The sequence below is a fragment of the Thamnophis sirtalis genome, unplaced genomic scaffold, assembly GCF_051295495.1.
Source record: "Thamnophis sirtalis isolate CommonGarterSnake01/CBP01778 unplaced genomic scaffold, rThaSir2_p1.2 scaffold_4, whole genome shotgun sequence".
NCBI classification, from domain to species: Eukaryota; Metazoa; Chordata; class Lepidosauria; order Squamata; family Natricidae; genus Thamnophis; species Thamnophis sirtalis.
Genome location: NW_028261384.1, coordinates 22,400,081 through 22,417,177, shown reverse-complemented (window position 1 = coordinate 22,417,177; position 17,097 = coordinate 22,400,081). Strand labels below are relative to the sequence as shown.

At 37.2% G+C, this 17,097-nt stretch overlaps 1 protein-coding gene across 1 annotated transcript; it reads left to right on the top strand.

The window, feature by feature from the left end:
- The first annotated feature begins 586 nt into the window (after window positions 1-586).
- On the top strand, window positions 587-16,793 carry RAB18 (RAB18, member RAS oncogene family). The gene is made up of 7 exons (XM_014053225.2): window positions 587-746; window positions 3,991-4,046; window positions 7,708-7,769; window positions 9,423-9,495; window positions 10,987-11,105; window positions 11,225-11,291; window positions 13,776-16,793. The coding sequence occupies exons 1-7, from the start codon at window positions 679-681 to the stop codon at window positions 13,946-13,948; spliced, it is 618 nt and encodes a 205-aa protein (XP_013908700.1). The 5' UTR covers window positions 587-678; the 3' UTR covers window positions 13,949-16,793.
- Window positions 16,794-17,097: the final 304 nt, after the last annotated feature.

The window sequence follows — 17,097 nt, the reverse complement described above, 5'->3', positions numbered from 1 at the left end:
GGTGCCTACTATCCCTGTTCTACTGTTTCCATCTATTGGTACCCATTTAGTATGTTCATATTTATGTTTATACTTACACCTGTTATCTTTTACATGTTTGAAAAACTAAATAAATAAAATAAATAAGTAAAAACAAAGAAAATCCAGTTGCCTTTTGAAACAAAGCACCTTTGGGACAACCATGACCTGGATGACTGAGAATCTCCATAGACCTACAATCCTAACTAATAGGTGACGGAATCGTCAGGCGGCAACTCGGTGTATGTACGTAACAACAGGTCTTGCTACAACAGCCTGATGACTCATGGTAAACTGCAGCCAAGCCCTCCTTGAAGCACGACACCCCGGTTGCCACTCCTCCTCTTCCTTTTGCTGCCTGTCTCAACAAACAAAGTAACCGCTCCCCGGGTGCCTCCCTCCACCCACCCACCCCGCTCAGACACGATATGCGCCTGCGCTACCGGAGCCCCAGACCGGCAGGCGAACCAGGACACAAGACAAGGGGGCGGGGTCATGACCGAGACGCGGAAGGCGTCCTCGACGCGTGCGCACCCCGCAAGGACTTTGGCGTCGCCAAAGGGGCGGATCCCGAGGGGGCGCATGCGCAGAAGACGTGGCAGCTGGCGTAGAGACTGAGGAGGTGCCGCCTGTGCTGGCTGGGTGTCGTTGTTGGTCAGGATGGACGAGGATATTTTGACCACGCTGAAGATCCTCATAATCGGCGAAAGCGGTGTAGGCAAGTCCAGGTGAGTCCTTCTTCCCTTCCCTTCTTCTTCACTCGGGTCGGCTTCGGCCTTCTCTCCCAATGCCGGGGTTTCCTTGCCCCGCCCCGCCTGGGCCCAGTCCGGGCGCCCCTTCGAGCCGAAAGGGCGTTTTCTCTGGGCGGTCGCGGGGAAGGGAAGAAGGGCTCACCTGGAAGAGACCATTTATATTTACTCGACAGAAAGTCCTCTAAGTTTGGTGGGACTCGGCTCTTCACTAAAAGGGTCCTTCGGCGGGGGGGGGGAGGGGAGAAGGGGACAGCGGGGGCGGCGGGGGAAGGGGTGGGGCTCCTTGTGGAAATTGGGGGCGGGTGGGGGAGCAGAGATCTGGGCAACGGGGCACCTGCCTGAAAACCGCGACCCCGACTCTCTTCTCTGCGGCCCTCTTGTCCCCCTGTGGCTCAGAGAGGAGGGTCGCACTCTGCGAATGCTCAGAGGCCCTGCGCTTTTCGGAGGCCTCTTCATTCTGCTTGACAGCCGGCTGGAAGGCTGAACTTAAATCTCGTGGTTGGGGGTAGGCAGGGTGAACTATCACGATTTGGGGTGGGACCCCCGTTTCCTTTGAGGTTGCCCTGGCCTGACTTCACAGGGGAGTGGTCTTGCCCTTTTGGGGGGATGTGGAGGGGAGAGGGAGGGTTGGCTGTTTGCTCCTGCCTGCTCCTGCTCAGTCCATAGTGCTGACACGAGACTGGTGATTCTTGGATGGCTTTCAATAACCTTTGCCTTCCTTGTGATGTGTCTCTTTCGACCTCCTTGGTGTTATTGCTTGTGGTGAAGTCCTGTCTGGTATGACATGGCTTAGTTTTACTGCAACCAGCAGGGCTGTGGATCCAATTTTTTTAAAAGGAAAAATATTTTCTTTAAATATCAGCTACAAATGAAAAACAAGATGTCACAATACAGTGGTGGTATGTTGTTGTTGTTTGTTGCAAAGTTGTGTCCGACCCATCGCGACTCCATAGACAATCTTCCTCCAGGCCTCCTGCACCATCTCTACCATTTCACTGAGTCCATTTAAGCTGACGCAGACAGCTTCAGTGACTCCATCCAGCCACCTCATTCTTTGTCATCCCTTTCTTCTTTTGCCCCCAATCTTTCCCAGCATTAGGCTCTTCTCCAGTAAGTCCTTCCTTCTCATTAGGTGGTGTGTATGGGGTATGAATTCCAGCAGTTAAAGATTATTTCATGTTTCTTTAATTTATTTGGTCATCCGTGGCAAGGTAATAACTCCTAGTTGCTAACAATGTTAAAAATATAAGAGAGAGAGAGAAAAAAAACAACAACCAATAGCTAGAATGTAAACAGATCCACCCATAACAATTAACATAGCCAATGCATTGGCTCAGCCCCACCTCCTGACCTCCAGGCTTGGTGACAGAACCAGTTTTTTAAAGTTCTTCAGAAAGTCTTGTTCTGGAAGCAATGGTAAACTCTATAACTAGTTTATCCAATGTTTGTATTAAGTCAAATTGTGATTCAAGATGTTTTGGTTGACTGTCACTATTTGCTAGGCCTGTGGGAGTATTATATGTTCAGTATAGAGTTGGCTATGTGATAAAATAGTTTCTCATACCTAAACCTGCAATTCAGAAATTACACAAGTGAAAGAAAATGGGGGAATACATGTATCCTTGTACACACACATACACACGCACACACACACAAAAAGCCCCTCCCATCTCCATTACCCTGATATATTGTAATTTGTTGCAAGTGCTTTGCTGGCAGGCAGAGTTTCAAAATTCTTTTTGGGTTAGATCATCCCCAAGTATATGACTTTAAAAGTTTACATTTTGCAAGGTATTGTTTATCTGTAAATAAATAATGCAAGGCATACTGCAAGCTTCAGAGCCTCTAGGAAAGTAAGCTGAGACTGTACTAGGAATAAAGTTAAGATGGTTTGTGGAATATTTAATTTCCTTAGCACGAAGGATAAGAGATTGGAAGGGGTGTTCTTTTTTAAATGCAGAGTGTATTTACTTAAACATGAGATGGTGTGTATAGTATAATTGAAAAGTAGAACATGATCTCTTTTTTTGTTCTCCTGTGGCTGAAACCTGGATATTTTACTACAGCAGACTCCCAGTGGGATGAAATAGGCAACATGGTCTTAAGCAACCACTCACGTGATCCTTATTTGTTAGACATGCTGATTTATGGGGATTTTCTAGTCTAAAAGATATAAAGTGAGCACTGAATTGCCTATCCCTGGAACAAACTTTGACCAGACGTGTGAATGCCTATTATTGAACACTTTGTGCAGCTGTCCTTCAAGATTGATTTACATAATCTGCACATCCTTTGGTACAGTGAGGTTGTAGAGGTTTTTAAGGCTGTTGAAAGAGTTTACAACTTGGATCAACAAGATGAACTTCCCAGATCACTGGGAATGTATTATTTCTATTCCATGAGTATCTGCAGATATTGTGTTCCTGTGGGTATCTATAAATATACTGTTGACATCTTAAATCTTAACATTCAAGTACTGCTGTAGCTACTGTCTGATAAATAGGCAGTGAAGTTGTTTTAAACTTCACTGCCTATTTTTAAATCAGAAATAGTATAGTCTAATGAGAAAACAAAATATCTGATATGAAGGTATAACTTTAAGCTGAACCAGGCCATAGTAGTAGTACTACTAGAAAAGAAGAAAAGCTCCTCTAGTTAAATAATATATAAGGCTGATGTCTTAGGAATCTTTCTTTTTAGATTGATAAAACACATCTTAAATGCTGAGAATGTGCTATGTGTACAATTACAAAATGACTGTTTTGATACCTGTGGCCAATCATAAAGTGATCACAATAGGGCTGCCTGATGAGATTGTCTTAGGACATGTTTGCCTCATTTTTTCTATATATTAGCCCTGCCTCCCTTTTCTTTTGGTAGAACAGAATACTGGCTATAGTAATCTGATACATTTTTACAAGTAATGGCAGGGGGGGGGGCATTATGGAAAGGAAAGATTATTTACAATGTACTAATTTACTATTTCCTTTTAATTTTTCAAAGCTTAATACAATTCAGGATGGCCTGGCTCCATATGGAGAAGTATACAGGGGAACTGTTTGTAAGGATGTTGGACCTTAGTTTTTGAAAATATTTACATTGAAAGACAAGGTGTTCTTCATTAAAACTACAATTGCTTAATAGAGTTTTGAATGGGTAATGAATATTTCCAGCAGAATTTGTAAAACCTAATTTCTTTCTCCTCTCTTCCTTTATACAGCCTTTTGTTACGGTTTACAGATAACACATTTGATCCAGAACTTGCAGCAACGATTGGTAAGTTTGTATTGGTTGCATTCGTTTGATCAAATCTAGAATGTGAAACAGTGCTAACATTATTTTGTTGCTTGATAAAAATGGAATCTTTATAATTGAGAATGCTCATCCTGATCCAAGTATAATTGCAACAGAATACTGATTAGCCCCGTTAGATTACAAACTTCCAATAGTTTGTATATTAGACAAATAGGCATCTTACAAAATTTAACTCTTCTAACAGAATAAAGAAATTAAACATGAAGCTGCTGCTCTACTATATAATGATTAATCTTACTCCTGTTTATGGTGATTATTGGCTCTTAAATATATCCATATTATTTGAAATATCTGGATATATCATCGTATCCCATTTTAATTATATCTTGAATAGATCCACACACAAAAAATCAGACTTGATCTAAAACAAGTTCCATTAATTTTGATGTCTATTCTTTGATGTATCAATTCTTAAACCATTAATCTTGATTCCAAAGTGCCATGCTATAACTCAAGCCTTGACTTTGCATATATTGATTGAATAGTGCTTGGTTTTTTGCATTCTTTTTTTGTTGTATATTATCTGTATATGTATTTAATATATTTTTATGTTGCTATAAGCTGTTTGCATCCCAAAGAAAGCAAAAATTCAACCACCCCAAAATAAAGGCAAAATCTAATTCTTGATTTGTTTACATGAACCATCTGTGCCTATTTGTCTTTTAAGAGGTTTTTTTAGTATTTAGTCTGATGCTGTGGAAAGTTGGAAGGGATATCTTATAATTTGCTTCACAGAAAGCGGGCATAATGAAACATGGTAAGAGTTTGGTAAAGTATGTACTAATCAGAGAATTCTCCTATGTTTGGAATATATAAATAAAATGCATTGACTTTATAACTGCTTGGCTTTCAACCTAGGATTATTTAAATTGAACTAATATGTTAAAAGATTTCACAAATTGTATAAATTCTTCAAAAGCATTGGAGAATGTATAAAACTCTTTTGTATTATTAAGCTACAGAGTGACTTACATGTACATGCATGCAAAAATAGCTCAGAGCAAATCAGCAGGGTAATTATGTAAAAAAGGTGTCTACTTTAATGATTTGGAGTGAGCTATTTCACTTGCACTCCCATCTGTTAAAAAGCACCTCTTTTGATTGGTGTGTAGCTCTGCTATTTATTTATTTTTGCCCTTTTATCTTAATTGTTTGCATAGTAAAAGAGAGTTCGTATGTTATTGGTACTTTAATGTTTACCCTTTCTTGAGGATAAATACATTAAAATACAAGACAGATTTCTATTCTTATTATAATCTTGAAAAAATGTTATCATTAACTAAAGTCCTCTTTAGAGGATGAGCTTTCCTGCCTAGTTCCATAATTTAAGCTACTATTTTACTGTCATTTTATTTTATGTCTTCAAATTAATGTTGACTCCTAACAATTGTCCCTGCAGTTTCCTTGATAATATTTCAAAAGTGGTTTTCCTTTGCCTTCTTCCTAGTGTGGGACCAAGTGCACACAGCTGGCTTCATGCTTAAAATGAGAGAAGAATTCAGGGTCTCCTGATTTCCAGCCCGGTGCTTTAATCACCACACTAAATTTCCCTGTTTAAAATACTTCTTTATTAAAGCTCTAATATGGTTAATATTTGAATATAGTTAACAAATGAAAATTGTGCTATGATTTTAGAATAGATTGGAACCTTTTCAAATCACTTCAAATTCAGTTTTACAGAATTCATGTTTACTGAAACTATCTGGTTCCAAATTAGGTTGCAGTTTTTTAGATGAGAAGATATGTATGATGAACTCTTAATAAGAACAAAAGGAGGAAGAGGAGATCTGATTCACATCAGGGAGATGGTTATTATATTTTGAAGGGTCTTCCTAGTAGGTTTGCCACTGTAATTAAATTAATTGGGTAAAGAGCACTGTAAACTTAACTTCTAAAGATGGTATTAATCAGGAGGAAAAACATATTTTCATAAGGTCAATTTGATTTTCTACATTTTTAAATATTAAAGTAAATATTTCTGAAACAATGTAAACAGACCCTTTAAAATTTACTTGCATATTACTTAACAATACAGGGCTAAGAGTAAATTTAACATTTTGAATGGAGTTTATCAATTTACCCCTGCCCATTTAACTTGGAATGACTCTGGGTGTTGTACAGTTAAAAGCATAAAAATATAAATTTATAAAATATACTTCAATAAAAGAAGCCAAGTAAAACAACATAAAATAGGTTAAGGGTTAAAAGATGTCAGAAACAAAGAGGGTCCCAAAAGTCTGCAATATTTAAATTTGAAAAGGGGTAGGAAAGTGATGTAAACCAACAGTTGGTGGAGGAATTTCATCACAATCCCATGGCAGAACAGTGATGTAACCCTTAGAAGAAAGATTTGGAATGGAAGAATGGATACATTAAACTCCAGGACATATAATGTATAATGCACCGCCGTATTTTGCCTATGGCTTTAAACACCCAAGAGTTCCATGGAAGGTCACTAGAGGTTCCCTGGGAGATCTTGATTTATTTAAAGAAAAGTAGAGACCAAACAAAAAGCTTACAACCTCTTAACACTGTGTTAGCCTGCAGAACCCTGGCAGGAATAGGGATTGCGTGTACATGTGCCACAAGGAGGCAGGCAAAGTGCAAGCTGAGGAGGGGAGCTTGAAGAGAGAGGCTGCCTCCCCATCTGTGGCCCCAAGGCTTTCCTTGCAGGTGTACTGGCCCAGAGGGCTCTGCTCAGGACAGGTGCAGGAGATCCAGGGATGGATTAGGCCGGTGAGTAACAACAGAAAGAGCTACCGATAAAGGTGGGTGTAGGAAAAGATTTGTGTCTGTTGAAGCTTTGGCAATGGAATGCTACAAGTTCGGAAAATATTGAGGAGTCCAAATATTAAGGGGAGGGGGGGTTGGGGATTGCAAGGCATTGGTCCCCGTTCTCCCCCCCCCCATTTTATATCTTCTAATGTTCTGTTACCTTAAACTATATGCCTCTGGTAAAAGTGATAACACACACTGCTGACCATCCACAGTAAGTAATCCACATTTACAAAAAGACTATTTACTTGAATGCAGGCCTATATTTTGCATGAGACAAATGGTGTATAAAGGGCTGTTTTGCTCCCAATAATTGTACTGGTTTTATGTTCTCAGTCATTTTTGCAGAGTTCATAAAATGAAAGGGCCTCACTTTGTTAGATACTTTTTAATGAATGAATTATGCAGCTACAGAGTTGGTTATTTTATACCTGAGCCATAAGTTCATTAATGAAGCAGGTTCTTACAAAGTTACAAAAAAAGAAGAAGCAGCAGAAGTTAGAAACAGCATGAATCTTGCAAATCATAGATTGTATCTTATGTTACTTGCCCTCCTCAGGCTCCCTCTATGCCGCTTGCAACTAAAGATTTTTCCAATGCTGCTGCTCTATGGTTTGCTTTTTAGTGCTGAATTTAAGAAGTTGTGTTTAGTATTGAGTATTATTTGTTATATGTGTTAAAGTACCACTAAAACTCTATAGTCTATTCTTCCAAATTATTTCACAATAATAGGGTAATAAGAACATGTGATCACTTTCAGAATTGATGCATAACACTGTCTTTTATTCAGCATTTTTCCTACTTCTCAGTATCGTGTTTGAAACAACATTGTGCTTTTGTATTTTAGGTGTTGACTTCAAAGTGAAAACAATCTCAGTTGATGGAAATAAGGCTAAGCTTGCAATTTGGGTACGTCTTAATAACAAAATATAAGACTCCATTAGCTTATATCAAAATTTATAACTGAATATGTTGTCAGTTGATAGCAATACATGTAAGTAATTGTTTGTCTTATTTTGGTAAGTAGGATTTCAAAATACTGGTGAATAAGTATGATGTTTTGTTATGATTTAAACAAAGGGGAAATATTTAAATTTAGAAGGTTTGTATACTTGTAATTATCATATTGCTTTTCAGAATTTGAACGTAATTGCAAGGAATACTTAATATGAATAATTCAAAATACATTTATGTTCTTGGGATACTTTTCATTCTTCTATACTCATGTTATAATGATAGCATAAGGAAAGCAGATTTTAAATGTCTCACATTACACAGAAAAAAAGAATTTGCCATTTGATGCTTTCTAATTAATTAATAGGCAAACAGAGGTTTGTTTGAAGGGCAGATTGAATCATATTTAAAATTTGACCATAAGCCTCATCTGTTTAATAGGGCTGTTGGAGAAAAACAATTGGCAGAAACTTTGAACTGCTGTGAAATACGTGTATGGGGTTAGTTTAATGCTAGGAACTGTTTTGTCAGGGGATGCCATGTGGGCAGGGAAACAACCTGATGAGAATTCAGTGGAGAATGCCACAGCTTCTTCACCTCAGCCCCATGTGTCAGAGTTTGGGTTGCCAAAGGCCAGCCCCAGGGTGCCTTTTTGTTCATTACATTTGGGTAGGAATGCGTTGCACCCTCCTTCACACTCACATCCTTTCCTAGCCTGGTTTCCCAGCATATGCTGAAAAACATTTATGATTATTGCTGCCAACCTCTGTGCTCCTTTCCCATAATGGCCATTCTCTTCCCACTCAACCGGAAGCAAAGGAGCGTAAAGTCTCTATGTCCTCCTGCCCACCTGGAAAGGGTGAAGTTGCTGGGGAGAAAATTTAAAGGCAAATAAGGATGCCTGCTTCAGCCAGAGTAGATCTGTGTTAGCAGCATCTTTCTTGGCCCGGAAGCCAACAAGCCTGACCTGGGCTGTGACGACAGATGGATGAGGAATTAGATGTGCAGCTACCACTCATTGTTCATCCTCCAAGTTCAGAGTTTCACTTCCTTCTTCCTTTATAGTCAGCAATCTGTACTGCCTAGCCATAGTCGGCAATCTGCTGGCTTGCTGCTGGATATCACTCTCCTGCTACATGAGTAATTCTGGCACCAGTTGCAGAAAATTATCTTGAACATGCATGTGGCCTGTAGGTCACAAATTTAAGTCTTCTACCCTAAAGCATTATCTTAATAATTTGGCAGATTTGTAGATCTATTCTATTATTAGAAATTGATATCACCTCTATGGCATGGACTGACTTTTTTCCTAAACTAATCTAGTGTGCTCGGAATAACTCTTCTTCCACACATAGAACTTAGTGTTGGTGGGCCAAGTGTGGTTATCAGGTGTTTCGATTGTTTATGAAACTGTCTGGCAAATTGCTCTTGAAGAGGCATAGATAAACTGGTTGAATAAAGTCATAACCAGTGTTACGAGCTTATGATACAAGCTGGATGTTCACATTAGATTAACATGTAGTTGACTAGTTTGTAGTTCAAATGTTATACGAACACCAGCTTTTTTAAGGAGGTGAATTCTTTTGAATTTTTTCTGAATTTTTTTAGGACACTGCAGGCCAAGAGCGATTCAGAACACTAACACCCAGCTATTACAGAGGAGCACAAGGAGTTATATTGGGTAAACATGTGATTACTCACTGGTTATCTAAAAATACTCTAATTTGTATTAAAACTTCAGTTTTTAACTCTTTTGCTTTGATGAAATTCTAGCAAAGTATCCATCAACTTTATGATATTTAGTTCTTAACACTGTCAAATTATGAAGTAAATCAATTTATTAAGCGTAGTAAACCAGTCCTATGAGAATTGCTAGAAGGTGATATTTGTAGTCTTTGGCTTATGTCTATATCTGAGACCAGAATTAGTCATAAGTGGGTCATAACACTGGTTTTGTTACCTTTTTTGTGGCAATCGCTAAGGGAACCCCTTTTCCTTAATTGATATTTTTTTGCAGGAAACTAGAAGTAAAAACTGGGGATTGGCAAAAACCACCAAAAACTACAGTGCATGACCATGGGATGCTACAAACTGCTGTAAATATGAGCCAGTTGCCAAGCGCCCAAAATATGATCATGTGACTCCACTCTCCCCCACATCCCTGTTTGTGTGTGTATGTGGGGGGGGGGATGTTGGAACTTTGGATTTGGGTTGTAAGTTGCTCTGGGGAAGTCCTTCTTAACTTTGAATAGTTGCCAAGATATCAGTTGTTAAGTAAGGACTCCCTGTACTTCATGGTGCATTGTTTCTGATTCTGTTCTTTGTCCTCATCCTGAGGTGGTTCTTTCCTGCAAACTCAAGAAAGGTGTTTCCTTTTTAACAGCAAAGTAGCTGCTGTTGGTTTCAGTTTGACATGAGGGTGATATTATTTCTTCTCAGCAAATTCCTTGCACATAATTCCTTTCTAATTTGCATATCTAAAGAGGGGAACTGGCAAATCACCAGAAGGGTGATGAAATAATTGCTTGCCTGATTGCTATACATTTCATCTGAAGCTACATACTGTATAGATATTTTATGTAATAAGAAAGGCATTGCTGGAATTACATGCCATCTGTACCGTAGTTTCTTCAGAATTGATATTTGGAGGATTTGTGTTCCTCTAAGAATAGTTCTTTTGGGAAGAAAATGTTAGCTCGGTATAAAAAAATTATTGTAAAAGAATTATCAATCTCCTTTCATTTTCTGACTTCTTAGTTTGCTGTGTTCAGATTTGCTGATATAGTAAAAATGTAATAATGAAATAGGGATAGAATGTCTCTCTACAAGCAACAGTGTATTTGTGTATCTACGTATGGCTTCATGAGGATTATCCATATATTTGTTAACCACATTTTAGTTTTTTTCATTGAGCCCTGGCAGTTCACAGGATCGTATAACAAATTCATAACAAAATGGTTTTTAGTACTAATATCAAATAAAAACATTCAGTATAACTGCTTAGATTTATATAGCTTTGAGTAATGGTTATCTAGATGTTGGTAATACAATAATTTAAATGGTCTTAAACAGAAGAGAAAGGCAGTAATGTAGTTTGAATTTGAAAATGATTGACTTAAATGTTCACATATTTGAATTGTTATGGTAATAACCATGCAAATTTTCCTTTCAGTTTATGATGTCACAAGAAGAGACACATTTACTAAATTGGACAATTGGTTAACTGAATTGGAAACATACTGCACAAGATATGACATAGTTAAAATGCTAGTTGGAAACAAGATAGACAAGGTAAGTTGCTTTAAAAATTATCAGTGGCATAGTGTGTGTGTGTTGTGTGTTGTGTGTGTGTGTGTGTGAGAGAGAGAGAGAGAGAGGGAGATCATTTAATTGTTCTACTTTTCTTATAGGAAAATAGAGAAGTTGACAGAAATGAAGGTCTTAAATTTGCCCGAAAACATTCCATGTTATTTATAGGTGAGTTCTTGAAATGAACTGTGGTAAAACAATTTTCCATCAAAGTCCAGTTTTTACACTACTATCATGGCTGATATATTATCGTTTTGTACAAAAAATGATATTATAGCAGCATAGACTGAACTGTATAAATTAATAGATGAAACATATATAAGTGCCAAGGTATTCAGGAAAGATCCAGATATAGTTTCCATATCCTTATAGCAGGATGCATGATCCTGCTGTCTCTTCCAGGCACAGACATTCTCCTTTCTTCTTACAAAACAATAAGTAATCTGTTTCTATCCCAAAGGACATTAGACCATGTTGGTTACACCCTGATTAAATGAGATGGATAATTTTCATAAGGTTGAAATTGGATGGAAAACAAAAAATTAAATTATAAAACATGGTAGAAGAATACAAATCTTCTTTAATCATGACTTGCTATGGGAATTTTTTGGCTAAAGTTGATAGCTATTACAAAGTTACCACGTAGTGCCTATTTATAGCAGAATGCTTCAAGTGGTGATAACAGTACAGGTAGGTCGCCATGGTTATAAAATGGGTCGGTCACATGATTGACCCATTTTTACATTTTTTGTGGCACCCATTAAGTGAATAAAGCGGCCACTATGGTTCTGGGCTCTAGTGAAACGCCCCAGTGAACCGGTGATTTGTTAGTGTTGGGGTCTTGCTGAAAACTGTGGCAGTGGCGGTGTATGGGAAGATTTAGATCATAAAAATATGGTCACATGATTACCAGATGCTGCAAATGACTGTAAATGCAACCGAGTTGTTGAATGTCCAAAGTTCGATCATCTGACTGTGACGGGGCTGTTCCGACCACTAGAACTTCAAATCCAGGTGATAAGTAGCCCTCGCCTAGGCCTGTTGTAACTTCGAATGGTTGGCTGTAAGTTCAGAAGCACAGATAGTCCTCAACTTACACTTGAGCCCAAAATTTCTGTTGTTAAGTGAGACATTTATTAAATGAGTTTCACCCTGTTTTACGACTTTTGTTACCACAGTTGTTAAGTGAAACACTGCAGTTGATAAGTTAGTAACCTGATTGTTTAAATGAAACTGGTTTCCCCATTGGCTTTGCTTGTCAGAAGTTCACAAAAGGGTGACCCTGGAACATTACATTGGTCATAAAAATGAGTCAGTTGCCAAACATTTTGATCACCTGACCGTGGAGATGCTGCAGGGTTCTTAAAGTGTGATAAATGTCGCAAGTCACTTGTTCCAGTGCCATTAGTAACTGAATGGTCACTAAATGCACTGTTGTAAGTTGAGGACTACTATACTTACAGCAGTCTCCTGGTTTCATGCAGTGTTCAGCTCTGATAATGTTTGGCCTTAACGTAATGAAAGGTAATCCCCAGTGAAATGACAGAAAGGTTCAGTATTTGAAGTATTAACACTTTTCATGACTTTTATATCCTTTTCTATAGCAAACATTTGAACTATTTTTTTGCCTGCCTAATTCATGAGTGTTTTCTAGTAGCCTGGAAATGAGCTCTTGTGATTTAGAAAAAAATTAAATACGTTCTACTGAAAGCATTTTTGTTAATGGTTTCACTTGCCTGCAGTTTCTTTTAGTTTCACTGATACCTAATTAGAATTCTCTTTAAGTTGTAAAATTAAACTCCCCAGGGCAGAATCTTGCTTATTTCTTCTCAGGTGTCTTGCAAGCGTAGAAGAGTTTCACAAATAATCAGGAAAAGACTAGAAGGCATTACTAAGAAAGAAACTTGCCTTTTAGCTTGTCCTCAGATATTTTCCTCTACAGTACATATTCACTGGAAGGTAATATGAAATTGCTCCCACTGAAGCCAAGTAGTCTAACCTGAATATGTTTCTAAATCTTCAGCAACACAATAAATTAAGCTATGGCCATTGAAAACAGAAACAGTGATAACTATAGAAGTAATTAAATACTTCACTAATTTTCATAAAATTCAACTTGTGTGGTTAGGATTAGGGAGAGAAAATACAGATTTTTGGTTTTTCATGAAATAAACCTGTCCCCCAGATAGGTTTTTATTTGATTGATTTTTCATATAGTAGTCTCTTCTCTATCAAACAAATAGAGATGGGTAATCTGCAATCTTTATGCACTGCTACCGCCCTTTTATATAGGCCTTGCAACCAAAGATATTAGGGCATTAAATTGAGTTGGAAACTACTAGTTTTCAATCATTCATTCTTCTATTTGCCTTTTAAAATAGACTAAAATGGTTGCATTATGTATTTCAATGTTTTATGATCAGGGTTTGTTGAGTTCCATAGTTTGGAAAAATACATAACTCCCCCCCTCCATAGGTTTACCCAAAAAGTATGTACATTCCTCCAATACTGTTGCATTTTATTTAATGCTGTAGGTTTATAGGGTGATCTTCTTTCATGTTCTAGAGTTGCAATAATGTAAATGTACAGTGAAGTCTTTTTTTTAACATTACCATAATTTCTTCTCTCTTCCCCACCTTCTCTCCCTTTTAGAGGCAAGTGCAAAAACATGTGACGGCGTACAATGTGCTTTTGAAGAACTTGTTGAGAAAATAATTCAGACTCCTGGACTGTGGGAAAGTGAAAGCCAAAACAGAGGTGTAAAATTATCGAACGATGAAGAGGGTTATCGGGGTGCCTGCGGTGGCTATTGTTCTGTGTTATAAACTCTTACTACGATTATTTACTTATTTAAGAGGTAGAAATATCCTCTGTACATAACTCATATCTGCTATTTTAGGGACCTTGCAGTTTGCACATATTTGTGTAGGATGGCAGGAAACATTTTCCAGGGGAAATGTATCCTGCAGCTTTTCCAATGGAGAAATGCCATGGATAAGCATGCCAAAATTGCAACGTTCTGTTTTTTTTAAAATATATATATACATACATACATACATACACATAGCATCCCATCTTGCTAGGAACATGCACACTCATATTTCATAACTTTATCAAGGAATATTCAGAATACATTTATGTTGACTGTGTACTCTGACTGGTCTCTAACCCAAATCACAGGATTATTTGAGGTACATCTCAAATGATGCAGATAGAAATAAGACTTGCACTTCTTGCTGGCAATTGCTTTTCTTAACTGTTTAATAGCATGATGATACAATCTTTTTTTTAGCTGTAAGCAACACCTTTTTTAGCTTGTAACTTGTCTTGGGTGATTGTGAATTGCAAGGGAAGGAAAAGGATCACTTTTTAAATGATCACGGCAATAAGTAGCCATTGGAGTTTTAACCCTGAAAAGCATGGAACGGTACTTTGCACCACAAAGTTCACGGTGCAAATCTATAGGAGAATGCTTTTTTAGCTAAGAGTTTCACAGAGTAGCATTGTGTAAATCACCTTGTTTCTGTGTGTTACCAGTGTGATTTAGACTCAGTAACCCAAAAACTATTGAGCCTTGATGTTTGAAAGCTTTGAATTAAATGGCTGCTGCATTTGCAGCTATTGATTCTAAACCTTAATTGTTGAAAATATCTCCTGGATGTGTGTGTATGTGTAAGGAATATGCTGTTTTGTTGAGGTTTTGCTGTAACAAACAGCCTGTGGCTGGCTTGTTTCAGGGAACTTGTTAATAAAAAAATTTCGGCAGTATTCTTTCCCCCCCTTATGTATGGATGAATTTTGGAAATCCTAATGCAAGGACACTTAATATGCAATACTGGCATCCCCTTCTTACTAAAAATTAATAATCTAAGTAAGCAATTTAAATTACTGTGCAATTTCCTGTAAATACAGAAACAGACATGTGTTTATACTTTTTTGTACACTTTAGGCACTGCAAACTATTGTTGATTTTTCAAAGAGTAGACTGCTGTTCCAATTTGAATGCACTTCATTTATAATAATTCAGTTTTTACATTTTTAGAAAACCATGGAAGTTACTGTAATGAAGAATTGCATTTAAAATAACTGAAAGTTTCACATGCATTGCACTAAACATTATATAATGCCACTTGATTTCCATCTCCTTTGCTTAGTAAATTATAGATCAGCAAACGGGGGCATGTTTCTTTGTAATACAGGTAAGGGCAGAACGAAATTTTATTGTTGAAAAGTATGTTTTTTTAACATTGTAATAAAAGTTTGTGCAGCAGAAACTCATCTCATTAAAAAAGTCAGATTATTTGTTTATCTTTCCCCTTGATATTGTTTTGACCCACTTGAAGTTTTGGATTAATTTGAGTAGTATTTTTTTTTCCAAAATCCCTATTTTCTATCCCAAGGTAACTCAAATTGTGTGTGCAAAAAAGTGAAACCCTTTGAATTATAGAAATAAAACTTTTTAATATTTTACGCTTTTTTATGCTTTGTCTGGAAAAAAAGAGATGCAAAAATCTTTTAAAGCACCAAACTACATACTCTAATCAGTGAATATACAAAACCAATCCACAATTAATTGAAACTTGTCTTAGACACTATCTATAGAAATGGACAAAACTAATCTTTTGGTGGGATGTTACACATGTAGGAATTGCAAAGTCTCACGTACCTCTCTGGAAATTAAGAATAAATGGTTTGATATCATCTATAATTATGCCTAATGCAAAGTTGAAAATGTACTGTTCCTTCCAGCAAATTGCCTATGTCTACTTGATTGGGGAAGAGGTAAGCACAGTTTTTGAGGTAAAAAGTAAGGTAGCCCACATTAACTATCATTTTATCTCTTTCTTTTTTCACGAATGAAGGCAAATGCATGTGTCCCAGGATAATTTCTTCTTCTTCTGATCAATCGTGTGATTGTCATACACTTATTTTCCTTAGTATCGTGTTAAATGAGAGAATCCAATTTCGATAACGTCTTAAATCCATAAGGGAAACCCATACCAGAACTTTTTCTAGAAGGTATACATTCAGGGAAATGGGAGCTGAGGTAATAAAATTATGGCTGAAGCTTTGTACTTGTTTAAAGCACTAATTTTATCTGTTGATCTCTAGAGGCTACATGTAAAAATCACTCCAGGCCTTGCCCATTTTATTGTCAGTGTGCCATTCAGAGGCTGACACAGCCCTTGAACAAACAGAACTCATGCATTGTTGCATAAAGTTGTATTCATTTAAGTTCATTAAGCCTTAATGAGGCATCTTTGAAAGAAGGTTAAAACTGAACCTCTATTGATCACTTTAAAAGTTTGCTCTTTGAAGGAAGACTGGCCTGTTAAGCAAATTCATTGCTTAGATCAATGCCTTTTTGAAAAGTATGGATACCTTTTTAAATTAGCTTAGTTGGTAAGGAAAACCGGGTACAACTAAATGGATGGCTATGTTATATAAATCACTTTGCAAAGTTTTTCAGTCCTCAGTGGTCTTTGGTATGTATTTGTTGCAATTGAGCTACTATACTGATTAAAGTATTTCCCTAAAATGGATTCAGTCTAGTTAGTATATTGTTATCTGTTTGAAATAATGGCATGATTTAATACCATGACATATGTAAGGTAGTTTTTCTGGTTGTAATTAACATCTTGAAATATTAAAATTGCTTTCTATGAGAAAGATTTGGTTTTGCAGTGTTTTTTTTCTTACCAATGTTCTCTTGAACCCACTTTTTGAACCAAAATCCATATTCCCAGGAATACTGCATTTACTCCCTTGACAATTAACTATGTATAACTGCAAAATGAACATTTTTGACTTAATAGCCATAAGCAGTAAAATAGTTGTTAGTAGTTGTCCCTTACCTGTGAAGATAGATAAAACTGACTGCATAACAGCAGGTAGCAAATCAGAGAAAATATAGGTATACAATAAGCAGAATGATATAAGAAAGCTTTTGCTGGGTAAACAACTGTGAGGAAGT

Excerpts from the sequence above, each read along its gene's own strand:
- RAB18 (XM_014053225.2), top strand. The coding sequence starts at position 679 with ATGGACGAGGATATTTTGACCACGCTGAAGATCCTCATAATCGGCGAA. Across the intron at positions 11,106-11,224 it reads TTGGAAACAAGATAGACAAG|GAAAATAGAGAAGTTGACAG; the intron begins GTAAGTTGCTTT and ends CTTTTCTTATAG. Across the intron at positions 11,292-13,775 it reads ACATTCCATGTTATTTATAG|AGGCAAGTGCAAAAACATGT; the intron begins GTGAGTTCTTGA and ends TCTCCCTTTTAG.